The 18,035-nt window shown below is 39.8% G+C and overlaps 1 protein-coding gene across 2 annotated transcripts in view; it reads left to right on the top strand.

Annotated features, from left to right (window-relative positions):
- The window catches only part of SPARCL1 (SPARC like 1), a 34,597-nt gene extending 16,946 nt beyond the window's left edge, over positions 1 to 17,651 (top strand). The window contains exons 2-12 of one of the 2 annotated variants that reach the window (XM_053603407.1): positions 3,828 to 3,890; positions 5,823 to 5,969; positions 6,346 to 6,406; positions 6,593 to 7,335; positions 9,063 to 9,135; positions 9,817 to 9,935; positions 10,420 to 10,540; positions 11,799 to 11,935; positions 12,861 to 13,009; positions 13,589 to 13,737; positions 17,207 to 17,651. In XM_053603407.1, coding sequence (XP_053459382.1) covers positions 3,837 to 3,890; positions 5,823 to 5,969; positions 6,346 to 6,406; positions 6,593 to 7,335; positions 9,063 to 9,135; positions 9,817 to 9,935; positions 10,420 to 10,540; positions 11,799 to 11,935; positions 12,861 to 13,009; positions 13,589 to 13,737; positions 17,207 to 17,235 — 1,782 coding nt within the window. In that variant the 5' untranslated portion in view covers positions 3,828 to 3,836 and the 3' untranslated portion in view covers positions 17,236 to 17,651. Of the gene's footprint in view, positions 1 to 3,827; positions 3,891 to 5,822; positions 5,970 to 6,345; positions 7,336 to 9,062; positions 9,136 to 9,816; positions 9,936 to 10,419; positions 10,541 to 11,798; positions 11,936 to 12,860; positions 13,010 to 13,588; positions 13,738 to 17,206 lie in introns of both variants that reach the window. The other variant, XM_053603325.1, reaches the window with a different exon arrangement.
- The last annotated feature ends 384 nt before the right edge of the window (positions 17,652 to 18,035 follow it).

The following is an 18,035-nucleotide window of genomic DNA, read 5'->3' as shown; positions in this document are numbered from 1 at the left end:
GAAAGAGATATGGAGAGTACTTAGAGATCTAAAAATAGATCTGCCATTCAATCCTGTAATCCCTCTACTGGGCATATACCCAGAAGACCAAAAAGCACATCATAACAAAGATATTTGTACCAATTCATAATTGCTAAGTCATGGAAGAAGCCCAAGTGCCCATCAATCCATGAATGGATTAATAAATTGTGGTACATGTACACCATGGAATATTATGCAGCCTTAAAGAAAGATGGAGACTTTACCTCTTTTATGTTTACATGGATGGAGCTGGAACATATTCTTCTTAGTAAAGTATCTCAAGAATGTAAGAAAAAGTACCCAATGTACTCAGACCTACTATGAAACTAATTTAGGGTTTGCACATGAAAGCTATAACCCAGTTACAACCTAAGAATAGGGGGAAGGGGGAAAGGGAGGGGAGGGAGGTGGGAGGTGGGTAGAGGGAAGGGGATTGGTGGGATTACACCAGTGGTGCATCTTACAAGGGTATATGTGAAACTTGGTAAACGGTCTGTAAAGCTACTGAATGATGCCCCATGATCATATCAATGTACACAGCTATGATTTAATAAAAAAAAAAAAAAAAAGATTTCCTCCCTCTTGTCTTAAAGAGTAAAGAATCTGGCCAGGCGTGGTGGCTCACACCTGTAATCCTAGCACTCTGGCTTTGCCTGAGCTCAGGAGTTCGAGACCAAACTGAGCAAGAGTGAGACCCCCATCTCTACTAAAAATAGAAAAGGTAGCTAGGTATTTTGGTAGGCACCTGTAGCCCGAGCTACTTGGGAGGCTGAGGCAAGAAGATCACTTGAGCCCAAGAGTTTGAGGTTGCTGTGAGCTATGATGCCATGGCATTCTACCCAGGGTGCCAGAGTGAGACTGTGTCTCAAAAAAAACAAAAGAGAAAAAGAATAAGGAATCCTTCTTCCTCTTCAAAGTTAAATCTTCCACCTGTGCATTAATATCAGCCCAGCAAATATTTATTAAAGGTTTACCAAGATCTTACCCAGATTGTATCATCACTAACCTTCACATCATTTTTACAGACAATGAACTGAAGTCTCATAAAACTACACAATTTGCCTAAGATTATGCAAGTTAAGTATTAAGGCCTAGGAAGTCCCATTTCAGAGCCCAGGCCTTTAACTGTTATGAAATTTTGTCTTGCCAGTGGGTTAGGCAATAGGTCTATTTTCCCCTGTTTCAGTTATCTATTGCTATATAATAATCTACCCCAAAATTAAATGGCTTAAAATCATACCATTTGCTCATGATTCTGCAACATGGACTGGGCTCAAACGGGTGATTCTTCTGCTAATTTTGTCTAGTTACTCAGGTGATCCAGTGAGCTGGGAGCACAGCTGAGGCTGAACGGTCCAGCATCGCTTCTCATCCCCCAGAGTCCTCTTATCATTCAGTAGTCTGGTTTGAGCTTTCTTACAGCATGCTGACGGCTTCCCCAAGAGGGCAAACACTAACGTGCAAGTATTTACCAAGCCTTTGCTGCCATCACCATACTTGCTAACATCACACTGGCCAGGGCAAGTCATGAGGTCAAGGCCAAAGTCACAGTGCAGTAAAGTTCAGCAATTTACTGGGAGCCATCAATATTTACTATATCTCTTCTCTTACCCTTTATCTTCAATTTTTTGTCCTTTACTTCTTCTTTCTCTAATACATAGAATATACTTAGACAATCACATTTAAATAAAACTTCCCTGTGACTGCATGTTCCCCTTCAGCTACCATCTTACTTGCTTTCCTTTCATAGTCACTCTTTCTTAAAGACTGTTCTGCTCTCACTGGCTCCCTGACCACCTATTCACTCTCCAATCACTGCCCTACTTCCACCTGCGGTAAAACTTCTCTCCCTGAGCTCTCCAATAACCTCTGTATTTTCAAAAGCAATAATAATTTCCTGGCCTTATTTGCTTTGAAACTCTCTGTGATATTTAATATTTCCTTTTCTTACGTGAGTTTCCTTTTTCTCATTGTTTGTATCTTTAGCTCTTCCTACCCTCTGACAGAACCTAGTGATCTTCCCTCACTAGGGTTCTGGCTCTGGCAATTCCGCTACAAGCACTACAAAACACTGATGAGGGAAATCAGAGACAACATAAACAAGTGGGTAAACAACGCATGCTCAGAGATCGGAAGACATAACATTGTTAAAATATCAATACTGCCCAAACTGATTTACAGAGAGTCAAGGCAATTCCCACCAAAATACCAATGACATTTTTCAAGATATAGAGAAAACCATTCTAAACTTTACATGCAATCAGAAAAGAGCCTGTATAGCCAAAGCAATCCCGAGTGAAAAGAACAAATGTGGAGGCATCACATTACCTGACTTCAAATTACTACAAGGCTATAAAAACCAAAACATATGATGCTTGTATAAAGGTAAACACATAGACCAGTGAAACAGAATAGAGAATCCAGAAATAAAGCCATATAGCTACAGCCTTCAACAAATCAGACAAAAACAAAGGCTGGGAAAAGGAAGCTTTGTTTAATAAACAGTGCTAAGAAAACTGGATAGCCACATGCAGAACAATGAAACTGGATCCCTATCAATTAATTCAAGCTGGATTGACAACTTAAATAAAAGACTTGAATCATAAATATTCTAGAAAGAAAAGGAAAAACTCCTCTGGAGATAGGCCTAGGCAAGGAATTTGATTAAGACTCCCAAAGGCAATTATAGCAATAACAAAAATAAACAGAACTTAATTAAATTAAAAAGTTTCTACACAGCAAAGGAAATGAACAATAGAATTAACAGACTATCTACTGAATGGGAGACCATGTCCATTTAGCCATGCTATTTAGAAATATTACAGTATGTCTTATTTAAAACTCTTTGGATGCATTTACATATAAAACTGTGATTGCAAAAAATAATCTAAGATTCATCTACTATTTCTGGGAGATTCAGAAAATCTCTATTAAAGACTCAACAGTGTAGCCTTACTCCCAAAGTTCAGATACCATATTTAGGAGTGTCTGCAAGAAAAACGCATGTAGCCTACCACTTTAAAAAACCATAATAACGTAATGATGTGGTGGGAAATGCCCTGGTCATGGAAGATAACTTAGCCTCTCTGAGTCTCATTTGTCTCATTTCTAAATTTAAACAGTTAGTCCAGAACCAACTAGACCAATGAAAAGCAAATAACAAAAGTAAGACAGATCAAGTACAATTGCCAGCACTCTCTACAGAGGGTAATCTCAACGGAAGTCCAGCTATCTGTTGTCATGAAGGCCCATTGTTGTTAGAGGTTGGATGGTTCAAGAGAAACTAGAAATCTGAATTTTTAGATAAACCTCTGGATTTAAAATGCAAAATCAAACCTATCCTCACGCCACCTTTCACTCACAGATTACCAACTGAGACTGCTACGTTAGAGGAACACTGATGCCCCCAGAGTGCTGGGATTACAGGTGTGAGCCACCGTGCCCAGCCAGCTCAAGAGGCAGTTTTTTTTACCCAAACTTGACTACCATGTTGCTTTGTGACTGTTATCTTCACTACAAATACTCACAAATCTTAAGACCCAAGATCTGCACAGAGCCTTTAGCACAGTCCTCAATGGGGACAGGTTCTGCTGAACCCAGAGGTCCAAAATCCTAAGGAATAATTTTCACAGGGACATAACTAAGAACTGTCATTAATCTGTCTTCTCAGACATGTCAGTCCACGAAGACAGCAATCAGCTTCAAATACAAAGGACAACGTTGTGCTCAGTATTTGCTGAGACTATCTTTTAATCTTTAATAAAAATCTTTTACCTACCACTGATAATTATCTTCTCGGTTCACAGGTAGAAAGCATGAAGACCATGGTTTTTTTCCTCTGCATCTTGGGAACTGCAGCTGCAATCCCGGTAAATCTCCTTTCTCCTGCTGTCACCTCTCACTCCTAACATTTAGTTCAAAAATATTATGTTTAAAAGAAAATATTCTCATATAGTGGTTTGGAATTCTCTTTTTTCTTTGAATTATATTCTTTTTCACCCAAGCAATGAATGGATAATTGGAAAACTTGAGATAACATGTTTTTCAAAAACACTTTGTTTGGAACTATCAGGTTCTATATAGTACTAGATGCAATCACTATGCAGCAGACAGGTGGGCAACCAGTTCATTGGCCACAGACTATGCCCAAATACCAAAAGGACAGGAAGAAATAAACTCTCGTATAAAAGCTCACCACATTGGTATTATGAATCTAAGAATTTAACTTAGACTGCATAATAAGTTGCACTGGCTGACAATAAAAACAGGTCGGTATGGTTTAGGGGCAGGAAATGTTATGGTAGTCATAGATTGACTCCAAACTCATCCTTGGGGGACTGTCCAAGCAAATATGCTGCAAGTAGACAGGACTGGAACATTCTCTTTGTGGTGTGCTATCCTGGCCCCACCATTTGCACAGCACTAAAGCAGCCACACAAATCAGACCATTGAGACTATGTCTCAAAACAAAATAAAAGTTAAAAAAAAAAAAAAAAAAAGTGGAGCCATGGCTTTCTTAGCTAATTATTTGGAACATCCACAAGTCATCCATATTATCCTTAATTAAACCAGTGGGTTTGTGCTGTTTTTTCTTTTTCATCAAAAAAGAATCAGCCTACTTTAAACAGACAAAAGCAATCTCTCTACTGTACCTTCCCTCCTCCCACCCCCCCCATCTAGGTCTAGATTTCGCCCTTGCTTTTTGGATAAGTTAGCAGCCAGCTTCTGGTTGACACATGTTATCAGCAAAAACAAACTCCATGCCACCCAGACCAAGAAGTTGTTAGAAAAGAGAATTTATGACCGCAACTAAGAATGGTAGGGTGAGGCTACTCCAGCTAAAATTATACATTGTAGCCTGAAATTGTAAAAGTGAGACAAATTAATGTTCAACACAGAAAGGGGCTCCCATAAAACCATCGGGTCCTCCTGAAAATGCGTTTTGCCCTGGGAGCAGTTGCTGCTGTGTAAAGAGGCATCTTTGAACCAAGGGTTTGAATGGCACGCCTACCTAGAGACATTCCACGTGCTTCTTTTTTGAGGTGATATATTACCAGGCAGACCCAGCCCAATGCTGAAGAGACAAATATCTTCTCATGGGATTGATCTACTAAAACTCTGATATGATTTTCCCTGCCTGCCTAAATTCTCCAGATACAAGTTAATTGTGTGTGTCTGGGAGATTCCAGATGAATTTCCAGAGGGCATGTTAAATAAATATAGACATAGGCAGCTGCTTTTCTCTACTAGGCTTAGTACCTTGTTTTACAGTTTTTGAATTACTTCTAAATTATTTTTTATTAACAGATTTCTTAATCCATGATAAGTTCAACAGTGTTATGGAAGCAAATATTGAATTAAAAGTTTATAATATTTCTCTGCTAATTATCAGCAAGTACTTAAATGTTAAACTAAGAAGATGTAATACTACAATAGCCTATGGTTAATTTTATTTAACTTGAACTTTCTGCTAAACACTTTTCAAAATTATAAAAAGTATGAATGGTTTGTAAAAGTTTGAAAAGCACAGAATGTAATTCCAAAACTCAAAAATTCCCATTCTTGAACTCCTTTTGCTCTATTTCACCCAGCCCCTGCATATATAACTTTTTCTTAAACATGATTAAGAGATTCTTCTTTCACTTCACATTATATTCTAGGATTTGTTTGTATCCTCAGAACTCTAGAGAGTATCTTTTATGAAGTATTTTGCTGTGAATAATGATAACAAAAGAGTACCCAGTAATTTTAAAAATTAGCATCTAGACACGAATGATATAAACTGGTTGTTAATTTTTCAGACAAATGCAAAGTTCTTATCTGATCGTTCCAAACCAACTGCTGAAACAGTAATACCTGACAACCCTACAGTCCCCATCTTAAGAGCTGAAGATGCAGAAAATGAAAAAGAAACTGTAGTACCCGTAGAAGACTATTCCAACCACAAGGTAAAAGTAATATCATTATATAAACATCATTTAATTCTTCAAAGTCTCCATTTCAAAGCATGGGCAAAGATATTATCTATTCACGTCTCAGTTTAATTTTTCAAAATATGATGTTCACATCAGCTACCTCCAATTTCTAGAAGAATTATGAGGATTAATGAGTTTTACTTCTTTGGCTAAGGTGCTACATAACCACTTTATTTTACAAATTTCAAATTCAGGTTAAACTGTAGAGAACTATAGAACATGAAGGACATCATAAATATGTTTACATAGTCATGTTTAAAGAAAAAGAATAGTGAATATTAAGTGTTGGCTTATGAATTGTGAATATGATTACATTCTCATTTATTTCAAGAATAAATTTTCTTTTAAGGCTGAAAAATCTTCAACGCTAAAGTCAAAAGGAGAAAGCCATGAGCAGTCAGGAGAACAGGGTAAGAGTTACAGCCAAGAGCTGGGATTGAAGGATCAAGAGGACGGTGATGATGACTTAAGTGTGCATTTGGGGTATACACCAACTGAAGGTACATTGGACCTAAAGGAAGATATGGATGAGCCTCAAAAGGAACAACTTCCAGAGAACGACAATTTCCCTGCTTCTAATGTTAGTTCCTTTGCAGATTCTAACGAACAAGAAAGCACCACAAAGAGAGAGGAGAACCAAGAACAACCTATGAACAGTTCACATCATCAATTGAACAGGAGCAGTAAACACAGCCAGGACCCAAGGGACCAAGGAAACCAAGAGCAGGATCCAGATATTTCCAATGGAGAAGAGGAGGAGAGAAAAGAGCCAGGTGATGTTGGCACCCACATTGATCACCAAGAAAAGGAGCATGAACTTTCCCAGGAGCATCCTCATAGCAAGCAGGAAGACAGTGATACCCAATCTGATGATATTTTAGAAGGGTCTGATCTACCAACTCAAGTAAGCAAGTTGCAGAAGGAGGGACTGGAACAGGGTGACCCAGAACAAGAGGGCAACTCTGATGCAGGAATGGAAGAGGGAAATGGATCAAACATCCATGAGCACAGTCAAGAACCTGAACGGCAGAGCCAGGAGGGCACGGCTGGCCTTGAAGTTGTCAGCAGCCATGAGGGGATGGATAAAAAGACTGTTTCTGAGGCTCTGCCCATGGAACCGACTCCATATAACATCATGCTCCAAAATCCCGGGGATGATGATGGAAGCGATGATGGTTCCAGACACACTGCAAGTGATGACTCCTTCATCCCAAGCCAGGCCTTCTTAGAGGCCGAAAGACCTCAATCCAATGACTATCACAGGACGCTTGAGGAGGAAGGAGGAAGAGGACAAGAGAATGAAAGTGCAGGTGCCAGTGAGCCTGGAGAGTACCCAGAGGTAAGACCATCACAGTGGTGCTTGTCCAACAAAGTCAGCATTACCAAGGAACTTTCCTCTACGCTCTCTCAATTTCTTATGTGTGTATCTATCAGGAAATTACTAAAATATATGACGATTATTTATTTTAGGTTGATCCCCATCATTAGGCTGACGCTGCCTATTTTAGTTGGGTTCCCCTAGATTTGAGAATTGCATGGAACAAAAATAGAAGAGGGGAGAAATATTACAGGAAAAGAAAGGAAACAAATAAAAGGAACAGCACTAAAGCCAAGTAAAGAGAACTCCTTAGAATGTTTCCATTTGGGGAGGGAGGGAGGTAGAGCATTTACTTGAGCTGAGGATTGCTGAGGGAGGTATTATTCTCCTAACACTTCCTGTCCATCTTTTGGGCAGGCCAAGTAGGTTCCATGGCTTTCTAGACACAGAAATATAGAAGCTGGCGGTTGAAAGTCCCTGGAGTTAGCTGGGAAGATCAATTATCTGGAGAAAGGGAGACCCTGACAAGACACTGCTTTTACACCTTGAAAGCAGGTGCCAGGTTGTATTTGAGTTCAATCACCAGCATCTAACAAAATGGCTCAGGCCTAATAACAGATCCAGCAAGATTTGTTGACTTAGAGCTAAAGATGAAGGTACTAGTTTATTAAGCAAACACACACCAAAATGATAATCAGGAAACGGCAGCCACGTGGGATCAAGGAGGAAGCATCTTGCTTTTTGGTTGTTTAATCACTTGGAGCTTTCATGCCAAGCCCAAGCAGCCACCATCCAGGAGGACTAGGCATGGCTTTTGGCGAGCAAGGTCAACAGTAAACTCAATTACTGAGAATGCTGTTGCCATGTTAAGGTAGGAGTTTTCTTACACTTTTAAAACCTAGTAAGAAAGCTTTGCTAACATCTTCATAGAGATGACTACCAATGAAACCCTGCCTTAACCACAGAATTGTAAGATAATACTACACTTCCAGGGATTTCCCAAATCCAAAGGGGAGATTCCCAGTCTTTTTTTTTTTTAATTTATTTTTTTTTATTAAATCATAGCTGTGTACATTAGTATGATCATGGGGCACCATACACTTGGTTCATAGACCGTTTGACACATTTTCATCACACTAGTTAACATAGCCTTCCTGGCATTTTCTTAGTTATTTTGCTAAGACCTTTACATTCCACATTTACTAAGATTCACATATACCTTTGTAAGATGCACCGCAGGTGTAATCCCATCAATTTTTTTTTTATTAAATCATAGCTGTGTACATTGATATGATCATGGGGCATATTCACTAGCTTCACAGACCGTTTGACACACTTTCATCACACTGGTTAACATAGCCTTCCTGGCATTCTCTCAGTTACTGTGCCAAGACACTTACATTCCACATTTACCAAGTTTCACATATACCCTTGTAAGATGCACCGCTGGTGTAACCCCACCAATCCACTTCCCTCCAACCTCCTCCGTCCCTCCCCTCCCTTTCCCCCTTCCCTCTATTCTTAGAGTAACCTCCCACCCCCACCCCGTACTAAATCCAACCGATGAAGATAGAAATTAGGCCTGCTTTCTGAGGACTACCGTCAATCTCCATAATTGCAACTGGTTTCCCTTTTTGAGGTCTGAAATTATTTGGGCATAAAAAACCCGAAATTTTGCACAGTACGAATATAAATTAAGAATGGCTCTCCCCTTAATAGATTTAACTTCTGCTTTTATTATTCGAAAGGTGAAGAAAGCAGAGAGATCACCAAATGAAGATGACATATCCAGTGAAGGGAACACGAGGGTGCATGGTGTTGGTGAGTGTGCCCCAAGAAAGCTGCTTGTCATCAAGGAAGAAGTGACATCTGCCACTTGGGGCTTGTCCCTCCCTTCCTTCCTGATTATCGTGATCCTCCTCCATAAATTGCTGATATTTACTTGAGCATATTTGATCTACAACTACGGGTAAAAGTGTTTACAAACTGGAAGTTCTCTTGAGATATTAGTGAAAAAGCTAGAATTCTTTTTCTCTAAATCATTTTGCTTCTGACAAGAATTAATTCTACCTCATTTATTCCAAAGCCTGTAACTTACTACTGAATTTAGATCTCATACTTAATTAAGGGTCTGATTCCTACCCACGTCATGAACGTTTTGAATTTCAACACAATAAAATTCGCATGGTTTATTTAACTTCCAAACAGCTTGCCCAACATAGCACTACAGACTTCAGACTATGGCCATCTCAGGCAGGCCAGGAAGAGCCAGGGGAACTTGAGATGGTCGTGTAAAATGGACTGATGTTAAAAGGCTCTATTGTGAAATTAACACATCAATTAAACTAGTTTCCAATATTTCCCCACATCCAAATTTTCAAATTTCCAAGTTTTCAAATTTCTTCTCTTATTAGTATAAATCAAGCTAATTGTCAGAGTGAATTTGCATTAAAATACTCAGTTTAGCTTTATCCATGTTTCCTGTCCAAACTTTCCTGCTAGATGCTTGCCTGAGCTTCCAGTGTAAAAGAGGACACGTCTGTAAGGCAGACCAAGATGGAAAACCCCACTGTGTCTGCCAAGATCCAGGGACTTGTCCTCCAACAAAACTCCTTGACCAAGTAAGTAGTCTACAAAATAGTCCTTAAGAGGCTTCAAAAGGTTAGAGATTTGAAAAAAAATAGTTTGCAATTGAAATTTTTTCTTAAAAAAAAAAAGCAGATGAGATGCAAAAGTTATATAATATTTGACATAATATTGAACAGGAACAAATGCCAGCAAAATCAAAAAATTTCAACTGCGCCATAAAAGGGTAATAATGGCATTTGAGCTATAGAATTCATCTTAAAAACACTTTAGCCTTGGAACGTCTGCAGTTTTCATTCTACTGAGCTTATCCACAGCTAAACTGGCATAGTTTACTTGATTTCTTTTTTTGTATGCCAAATGGGAGAATTATGATTGTAATAGTCTCATTTACCTGACTACATCTTTCGCACAGCATCATTTATCTATCAGACAACCTGTGAGGTTTACATGCAGAGTAGAGTGTTTTCCAAGGAGCATTTAGCTCTCTCAGGTTTTTCTCTTGCTTGTCTTTCCTAGGTCTGTGGCACTGACAATCAAACCTACCCTAGTTCCTGCCATCTGTTTGCCATTAAGTGCAAACTAGAGGGGACCAAAAAGGGGCATCAGCTACAGCTGGATTATTTTGGAGCCTGCAAATGTAAGATTAAATCACTTCTGCCAACTACCATTACTGAGAGGGTTTGGGGTAAATCTGCATATGCCCAAATTATCTATGAATACATGCAAATAAGAAAAAGGTAATGCAGTTCTGAATCCAGGCGGCACGTTAAAATCAACTGCAGGAACTTAAAAAGTAAGAAGAATTCCCAGGCCTTCACCATAGAAAATCCAGATTTAATTGGACTAGTTATTAACCCTGGCATTGTTTTCTCATTTGTTTTTAAAGTAAACTAGACAATTCTAATGTGCAGCCGGGGCTCAGAACCGCTATGATAATGTTATCCACTTAAAAACAGAGATAAAATCACTGGAATTTTGCCCTCTTCCCCGTTTCAGTTAAGCCCCTGCCAAGAAGTTCTATGACAACATAGTCTTCTAGAAGTTTTCTGAAATTGTCTTCCTTCCCCAGGATACTCTAAGTCAGGTTTGACTCCCCCTCCGCTAAGCGATTCTCTGCATTAGCAGCGCTCACTAGCATTTCGGGTTCGCCTCTCCTTGCACACACATGAGAGGATGCAAATTTTCAACTCACTAGATGTTAGGTGTGGCCGTTTGATTGGCTTTGTCCTGTGAAATGTAAGCAAAAATCATACCTGTGGGTTCTGGACACAAGCATTTAAGGGCTGATTGGGGTTCTCTGTGCACTTTTCTCTGCCACCACAAACCTAACACCTCATGTTGAGATGGTGGCCTCAAAAAACGGTGGCGTCATCCCTGAGCTCCAACCCTAAGACTGCAGTGAGTGGAGCCCTCCTGCCAACCTGTAGTGGACTTGGAGAGGGCTGCAAAATAGACTTTTGTTTCCTTAAGCCACTGAGATGTAGCATTGTTTGTAAGCTAACCTCTACCTCTCCCCCATTTCCTCTAAAAAATAGCTCTTGTGCCCTCCACCTCTACATTTCAACTCTGGTTCTACAGCAGTGATTTCCAGTTCTAGCCGCACATCAGAATTACTCTTAGAGCTTTAAAAACATCTGATGCCCAGGCTTCACCTCACACCAATCAAATCAGAATTTCTGCGAATGGAAGCTGGCATTTGGTATGTTTTTAAAACACCTGCGGGCAATTCTATTGTGCTTCTGCTAGGGTTAAGGACAACTGTTGTGATAATGGAGCCCTGAAGGTGTTGCATTAGCCACTGGAAGTTGGTAAGCTTCTTGTCACGAGGACTTGCGGTAGCACAACAAAGTCTGTGTAAGCCCCAAACACTACAATATATTTTCTGCTTTTAACAGCTATTCCTGCTTGTACGGACTTTGAAGTGACTCAGTTTCCCCTCCGAATGAGAGACTGGCTCAAGAATATTCTCATGCAGCTTTATGAAGCTAACTCTGAACACACTGGATATCTAAATGAGAAGCAGAGAAATAAAGTAAGTTATCCACAGGTTGGCTTCTTAGGTTTCTGTCTACAGGGCCTGAGGACAAAAGGGTTTGGGCAGGGAGCTGCCAGCCTCTAGATATCGACAGAGACCCACTCTGCTTCCCTGCACCTGGATAGCCCACCTTGTTTAACAGAATAGTGTCAGTTACTATTCATGCCACAAGGTTTCAGATGCCACCAAACTGCCCCATTCCTATCCAAAGGGCAGTGGTCTGAATAGAGCAAGCTAGGTTGAGTGAAGTTAACATAAATTCAGCACTTACATAGTCAGGTCCAAACATTTATACATTTTTATTTGCCCTTCAAGACCAGACGCAGATGGATGATAAAAGAAAATTCATTACTCACACTAACAGTAATATACGAAGATTTAAAAGTGCAGAACATTAATTCCAGAAGTTTCCAGAGAAAATTTGTACATCAGACAATAACTCAGTGCATCTGGGGTGCCAGGAATCGATCTAAGAACTGGAGATACAGCGATGAACCAAACAAAATCTCTGCCTAATGAGTTTACATTCTAGGCGGAGAAAGAGTCTAAACAAATAATTCTGTGTGTGTGTGTGCTAGTGTGTATTTGTATGTATACACATACATATGCAAATATATATGCATACATGAGATTATATAAATATATTCAAATAAGCATTTATGCAAATAATCAAATCAGCAAATATACATTTAAGATATGGCAGGTGGGATGAAACATGCTATGAATAAAAATAAGACAGGAAGACGGTACCCATTCACTGAGTCAAACACTGTTTATAGGTTGTAAGTTGAGGACTGAGAATTGGAGAATTGCCACTGACCTTGCCGGGAGTTGTTTTACTCTTCAAGTTAAGTTTAGTTAGTGACAATTCCATTACACACTTATCTGATTGTCTGATAATCTTCCCCCCTCCTAATTCCAGGTCAAGAAAATTTATCTTGATGAAAAGAGACTCTTGGCTGGAGACCATCCCATTGACCTTCTCTTAAGGGACTTTAAGAAAAACTACCACATGTATGTGTATCCTGTGCATTGGCAGTTTAGTGAACTTGACCAGCACCCTATGGATAGGTAAATACCTTCCCGTTAGTAGATCATCTGTCTGACATAATCCCTACCTATCTAATCAAAAGGAAGATCTAAACAGATTTAGGAAATTTCCCAGTTCCACTATAGAATACTGAAATGCCAAACAAACATGGTTAGGAGTCCAAACACAAAGCCGCTTTTAAAACAGCAGCTTCCAGCTTTACGTGTTAAAGTCCAGCTTCCCATGGAGACCCCTTCAACTTTCTCATTCCTGATCCTAAATTCTCAAGATAATCTGATTGGCCCAACGGGAGTCAGGTGCCTACTATCTGGCAGGATCAGGCATGGCCAATGGGTAAGAACCAGCCTGCACAAGTATGGGTATATCCCTGTAGATTTAGGGTGGAGGGGAGGACAGTTCCCAAGGAAGAGGGAAATTGACATCCCAAAAGCTGTCAACCTTATGCACAAATAGTTTATTTCATTTGCAGCTTTTCATTGGTGTACTATTTATTTGCCATACACAGCAACCTTGTGGAACAAAAATGTCCTCAGGATCCTAAGAGTTAACTCTCACGCAGAAGCTGCCCAGTTAACAGGCTGCCATTCATTGCATTGCAGGGTCCTGACACATTCTGAGCTGGCACCTCTGCGAGCATCCCTGGTGCCCATGGAACACTGTATAACCCGCTTCTTTGAGGAGTGTGACCCCAACAAGGATAAGCACATCACCTTGAAGGAGTGGGGCCACTGCTTTGGAATCAAAGAAGGTAAATTCATTAGTAGCCGAAGGAGAGGGCTGCCCGCCTCCCCAGGCAAGCCTTAAGTCCTGAGGGTCACAGAGAGATGTGCTGCCGATGTTCAAATTGAAAGCTAGAGACAGAAAGGTGGCAGCAGCCCAGCAAGGACTCCCTGATACCTGTACTGTCATTGGAAGGTCATTTCTTACTACATTTATAACATTCTATTCTCGAAGGGTAGAGAGGGTGAACACTCACTGAGGTCTCGGCAGTTAGCTAAGCCTATGAGGGCAACTTGAATCTCAGAAGGGTTTATACCCTTCCTTATTTTATGTCCTTCCTTAAGCTGGGTCCTACATCAAACGTTTAAAAATCATATGTGAAGAGCAAAACCACAAGCCTTCTTCTGACACTGGGAGATGTCAGAGGACCTCTTGGAATTCATTACCAACACACCAAACACTGGCTGTTACATCACAAGTTGTGCTGGGATAGTCTTCCTCTAACCCAAAACTGACCCAAGGCTGCTGTTTTCGGTGATGGAAGAGGAAATAAGATCAGAGAGCTTTTCCTTTATGCCTGCGGTAGAATTTAAATTTGAACATTTGTTTTGCTAGGTTATGTCTTAATCTACTTTCCTTTTCTTTACCCAAATTAGAGTTGACTTTTATGAGCAAGTATTTTTTCTATAATTAAGATACGAAAGATGTTCAAACATGAGCATGTTAATTAGTTCAAATTAGCCATTCCACAATGTATACATATTTCAAAACATCATGCTAAACACAATAAATACATATAATTTTTATTTGTCAATTAAAATAAATTTTTAAAAAACAGCTCACAAAATGTAATTCAATAGTGAACATCAAATCTTCAAAACAGAAGTTTTATAAATATGTCTAAGACATACATGTGGGATAAACATGCAGCCACACAGTAAAGTAAGTTCATCGAAGATCAGAATTTCCCAAAAAAAGTAATCTGCTCAACCTTGACTTCAAAAATATTCCTCATATATACGTATGATGCCTTGAAATTAGAAAAAGCTGAGAGTAAGACTATTTATTAATAAACAGGTGAGCAGGAAGGATTAGTCCTTTACCTCCACAATATTAGTCTATGAAATGAGCACCATCGTTATAAACAAAGAATATTATTTTTGTAAGCGCCTAGTTCTGTCTATAAGTAGTCTAGGCTGCATAACAAATTACCCCCAAATTTAGCAGTTTAAAATCCCTCTCATGGGCCAGGCGCAGCGGCTCACACCTGTAATCCTAGAGCTCTGGGAGGCTGAGGCAGGTGGGCTGCTTGAGAGACCAGCCTGAGCAAGAGTGAAACTCTGTCTCTAAAAGTAGAAAAACTAGCTGGGCATGGTGGCAGGTGCCTGTAGGCCCAGCTACTCAGCTGAGGCAGGAGGATCACTTGAGCACAAGAGTTTAAGGTTGCTGTGAGCTATGATGCCACAGCACTCTACCCAGGGTGAAAGAGTGAGATGCTGTCTCTAAATAAATATATATTAAAAAATAAAATAAAATCCCTCTCACAGTTCCAAGGGTCAGGAATCTGGGAGCAAGGGACCTGGATGTTCTGACCTTGGGTCTCTCATTAGGCTATAGTCAAGCTGTCAGCCAGCCTGGCAGTAATCTTAACAGCTTGACTACAGCTAAAGGAGCAGCTTCTAAGCTCACTGGCACCATTTGTGGTGCAGGCCTCTCCTCCACAGGGCTGCTCACAGCATGGTATCTGGTTGTTTCTAGGTCAAGCAGGGAGGTGGGGGCTGGGGGAGAAGCTCCAGGCCTCACAATGAAGTCCCAATGTCTTTTACAACCTAATCTCAGAAGCAACATACCCTTACTTCTGCACATTCTGTCTGTCACCCTGAGAAATCCTGTGGGAGGGAGACCCCAGGAGACGGGGACCACGAGGGCCATCTCGGAGGCTGAATACCATGTACTATTTAAACATTGTTAGCACTGATGTGAAATTAACAAGCTAGTAAGACCCAAGCCCATACAAATAATGTCAATTTTCTTTCCAACATCCATTCCACACACTGAGTGTTTATAAAATTCAAATATATCCCTAAAATGGCTCACACTATTTTTCCCAATTCCCATGTTAAAAAGACAAAACAGACACAAGTTGAGTTGCCCCTCCCTCCCCAACCCTCCCTGCCTCACCATTATCAAAAAGGGAAAAAAACCCAGCTGGACTAGGAATGTTTATGCATGCTCTTTTGTTTGACATGTGATTTTAAAGAACTAATAAAAAGGCAAATTTGAACAGAGGCCATTTATTTAAGAAAACCAGTTGCAGTTCACTCTTCTTTTTCGAAACTGTGGCAACTCTTGAGCGTGTGAGCTCACTGGGGCTGTGCTGGGCTGTAGTCTGGGACGAGCAGGAAGGGCTTAACGTCCAGTCATTTTCAAACTACTAATGACCTTGTTTGTGCACTGTGGTTTGGCCCGTCGTTACGTTATTTGGAAGAAAGGAAAAAATTATCACATAATAAACCAATAAGGCAGATATTAAACATTCAGTCAGCACAAGTAAACAAGTTACTACTTTGAGATGTAGCTAGGGAAAACAAGACAAAACATCTCTATTTGTAAGTTACCCTTCTTTCCCTCAGGGTTGAGAAATTCACAGAATGAGAAGATAAATTTCAGCCAGTCTTTTCCTGAATTTTAACTGCCTGTGTGATCTGAACTAAATGTGCTCAAATATTCCAACTCTGGCATTAACTATGTGAATAAGGACAGATGTCACTTATCCTTAGCAATAAGGTCAACAAAAAGAACATCTCTCATTTGAACAACAGAAGATGAAGCGTATGCGTCCAAATAGAAGTAAATTTATAAGCAATGACATTATTATCTCCACTTTACAAATGAAGCCAGTACTCAAAAGAAATGTTAACCAAGTCCATAATCTCGCCCACTATCTATGGCTAAAGACAATTTGGGCAGGAAAATTACCTGGTGCGATTACAGGATAGTAGTTTACTATGCTTCAAATTAATCTGCTGTACACATTTGCTCAACAATCTTTGAATTGGGGAAGGGGTCACACTGGCAAGGAGAGGTCTTCTCTCTGCTAGAGGATGCCATCTTCTGCCATAGGCGTACCAATGAGCTCCTTTACAAGCTCCTCAGATGAAAACTTGATCTCATTGGCACTACACTTCTATTTATTTCTAATACATTTTAGCTCCCTTATAGATTAGCACACTTGGCACTTGTTGGCTGGGGCCCCCATCCATGGTCCTCAACACCGCATCTGAATTACTTGCCGAGTTTTCTAAATGTCCAGGCCATTGGACCACCCCTAAGTCTATATATTTGTAAAAGTTCATGAGCAATGTTGATATCCTTCCAGGGTTGAAGTCACTGACATACACGTATCGCCTTATTAGATGGTTTCTCTAATACCCCAGCATTATTTATGCTACCTCTCTGGCTACTTTCTAAAAGTGTTGTTTTTTGTTTTTTTACAGAGGACATAGATGAAAACCTCCTGTTTTGAATTAAGATTTGAAAGAACTCAAACTTTCCAGCACCCTCCTCTGTTCTAACCACTTCAGAAACATATGCACCTGTGACGCCTGTAGATTTATATTTAGCAAAGTGTTTGCATGTATGAGAAGACAGTGAGAGTAACTGCTTGATACCAATACATGCACCAGGCATCTAGCACCACTATGGAAGTAAAGTCAATATATGCCAAATACTGTACAGTGTGAACAGAGGTATAACTTAGAGTAATTTCACTCTCTGCATCAACTTATGAGGTAATTACTAATTATAAAACTTGGAAAATTAATGCATTCCTTTTGTTTATAATATCATGTGCATTTCAAGAAAGTAGTACTGCTCTTTTGTGGTTAACATGTATTATTTTCAATATCTCAATATCTTAATAAAGAGTCCATAAAAATCCAAGTGCCTAGGCAAGTCTATTTCCAGTTATTTCTTTAAACAATCAAATCAGAAAGACACCCCCCACACACCAGGGCTCATACTTTACATCAAATTATAATTATGCTTCCTAGACCCTAATTCCTAAAAAAAAATACATACATATGTGAGTGTGGTTGAGAAAAAGTATGAGATGTTTGTTAGGAAAACAAATTCTCAGTTGTAAAGTGATGGTTACTCATCAAAGACCTTGGTCGTTATGTAAGTTTAAACAGAAAAAAGAAATGAAGTGAAGTGCTTTTTAACCAAATTCAGTTTAAAATGTGGAAGGCTGCACAGTGCTTGATCAAACCTATTCTAGCTTTTGTGCATTTGTGCATGTGGTGGGGGAGGCCCTGCAAAAATTTC

Source organism: Nycticebus coucang, chromosome 1, assembly GCF_027406575.1.
Source record: "Nycticebus coucang isolate mNycCou1 chromosome 1, mNycCou1.pri, whole genome shotgun sequence".
Classification (NCBI taxonomy): Eukaryota; Metazoa; Chordata; class Mammalia; order Primates; family Lorisidae; genus Nycticebus; species Nycticebus coucang.
The sequence above is the reverse complement of the archived record's forward strand: the minus strand, read 5'-3'. Positions and strand labels throughout refer to the sequence as shown.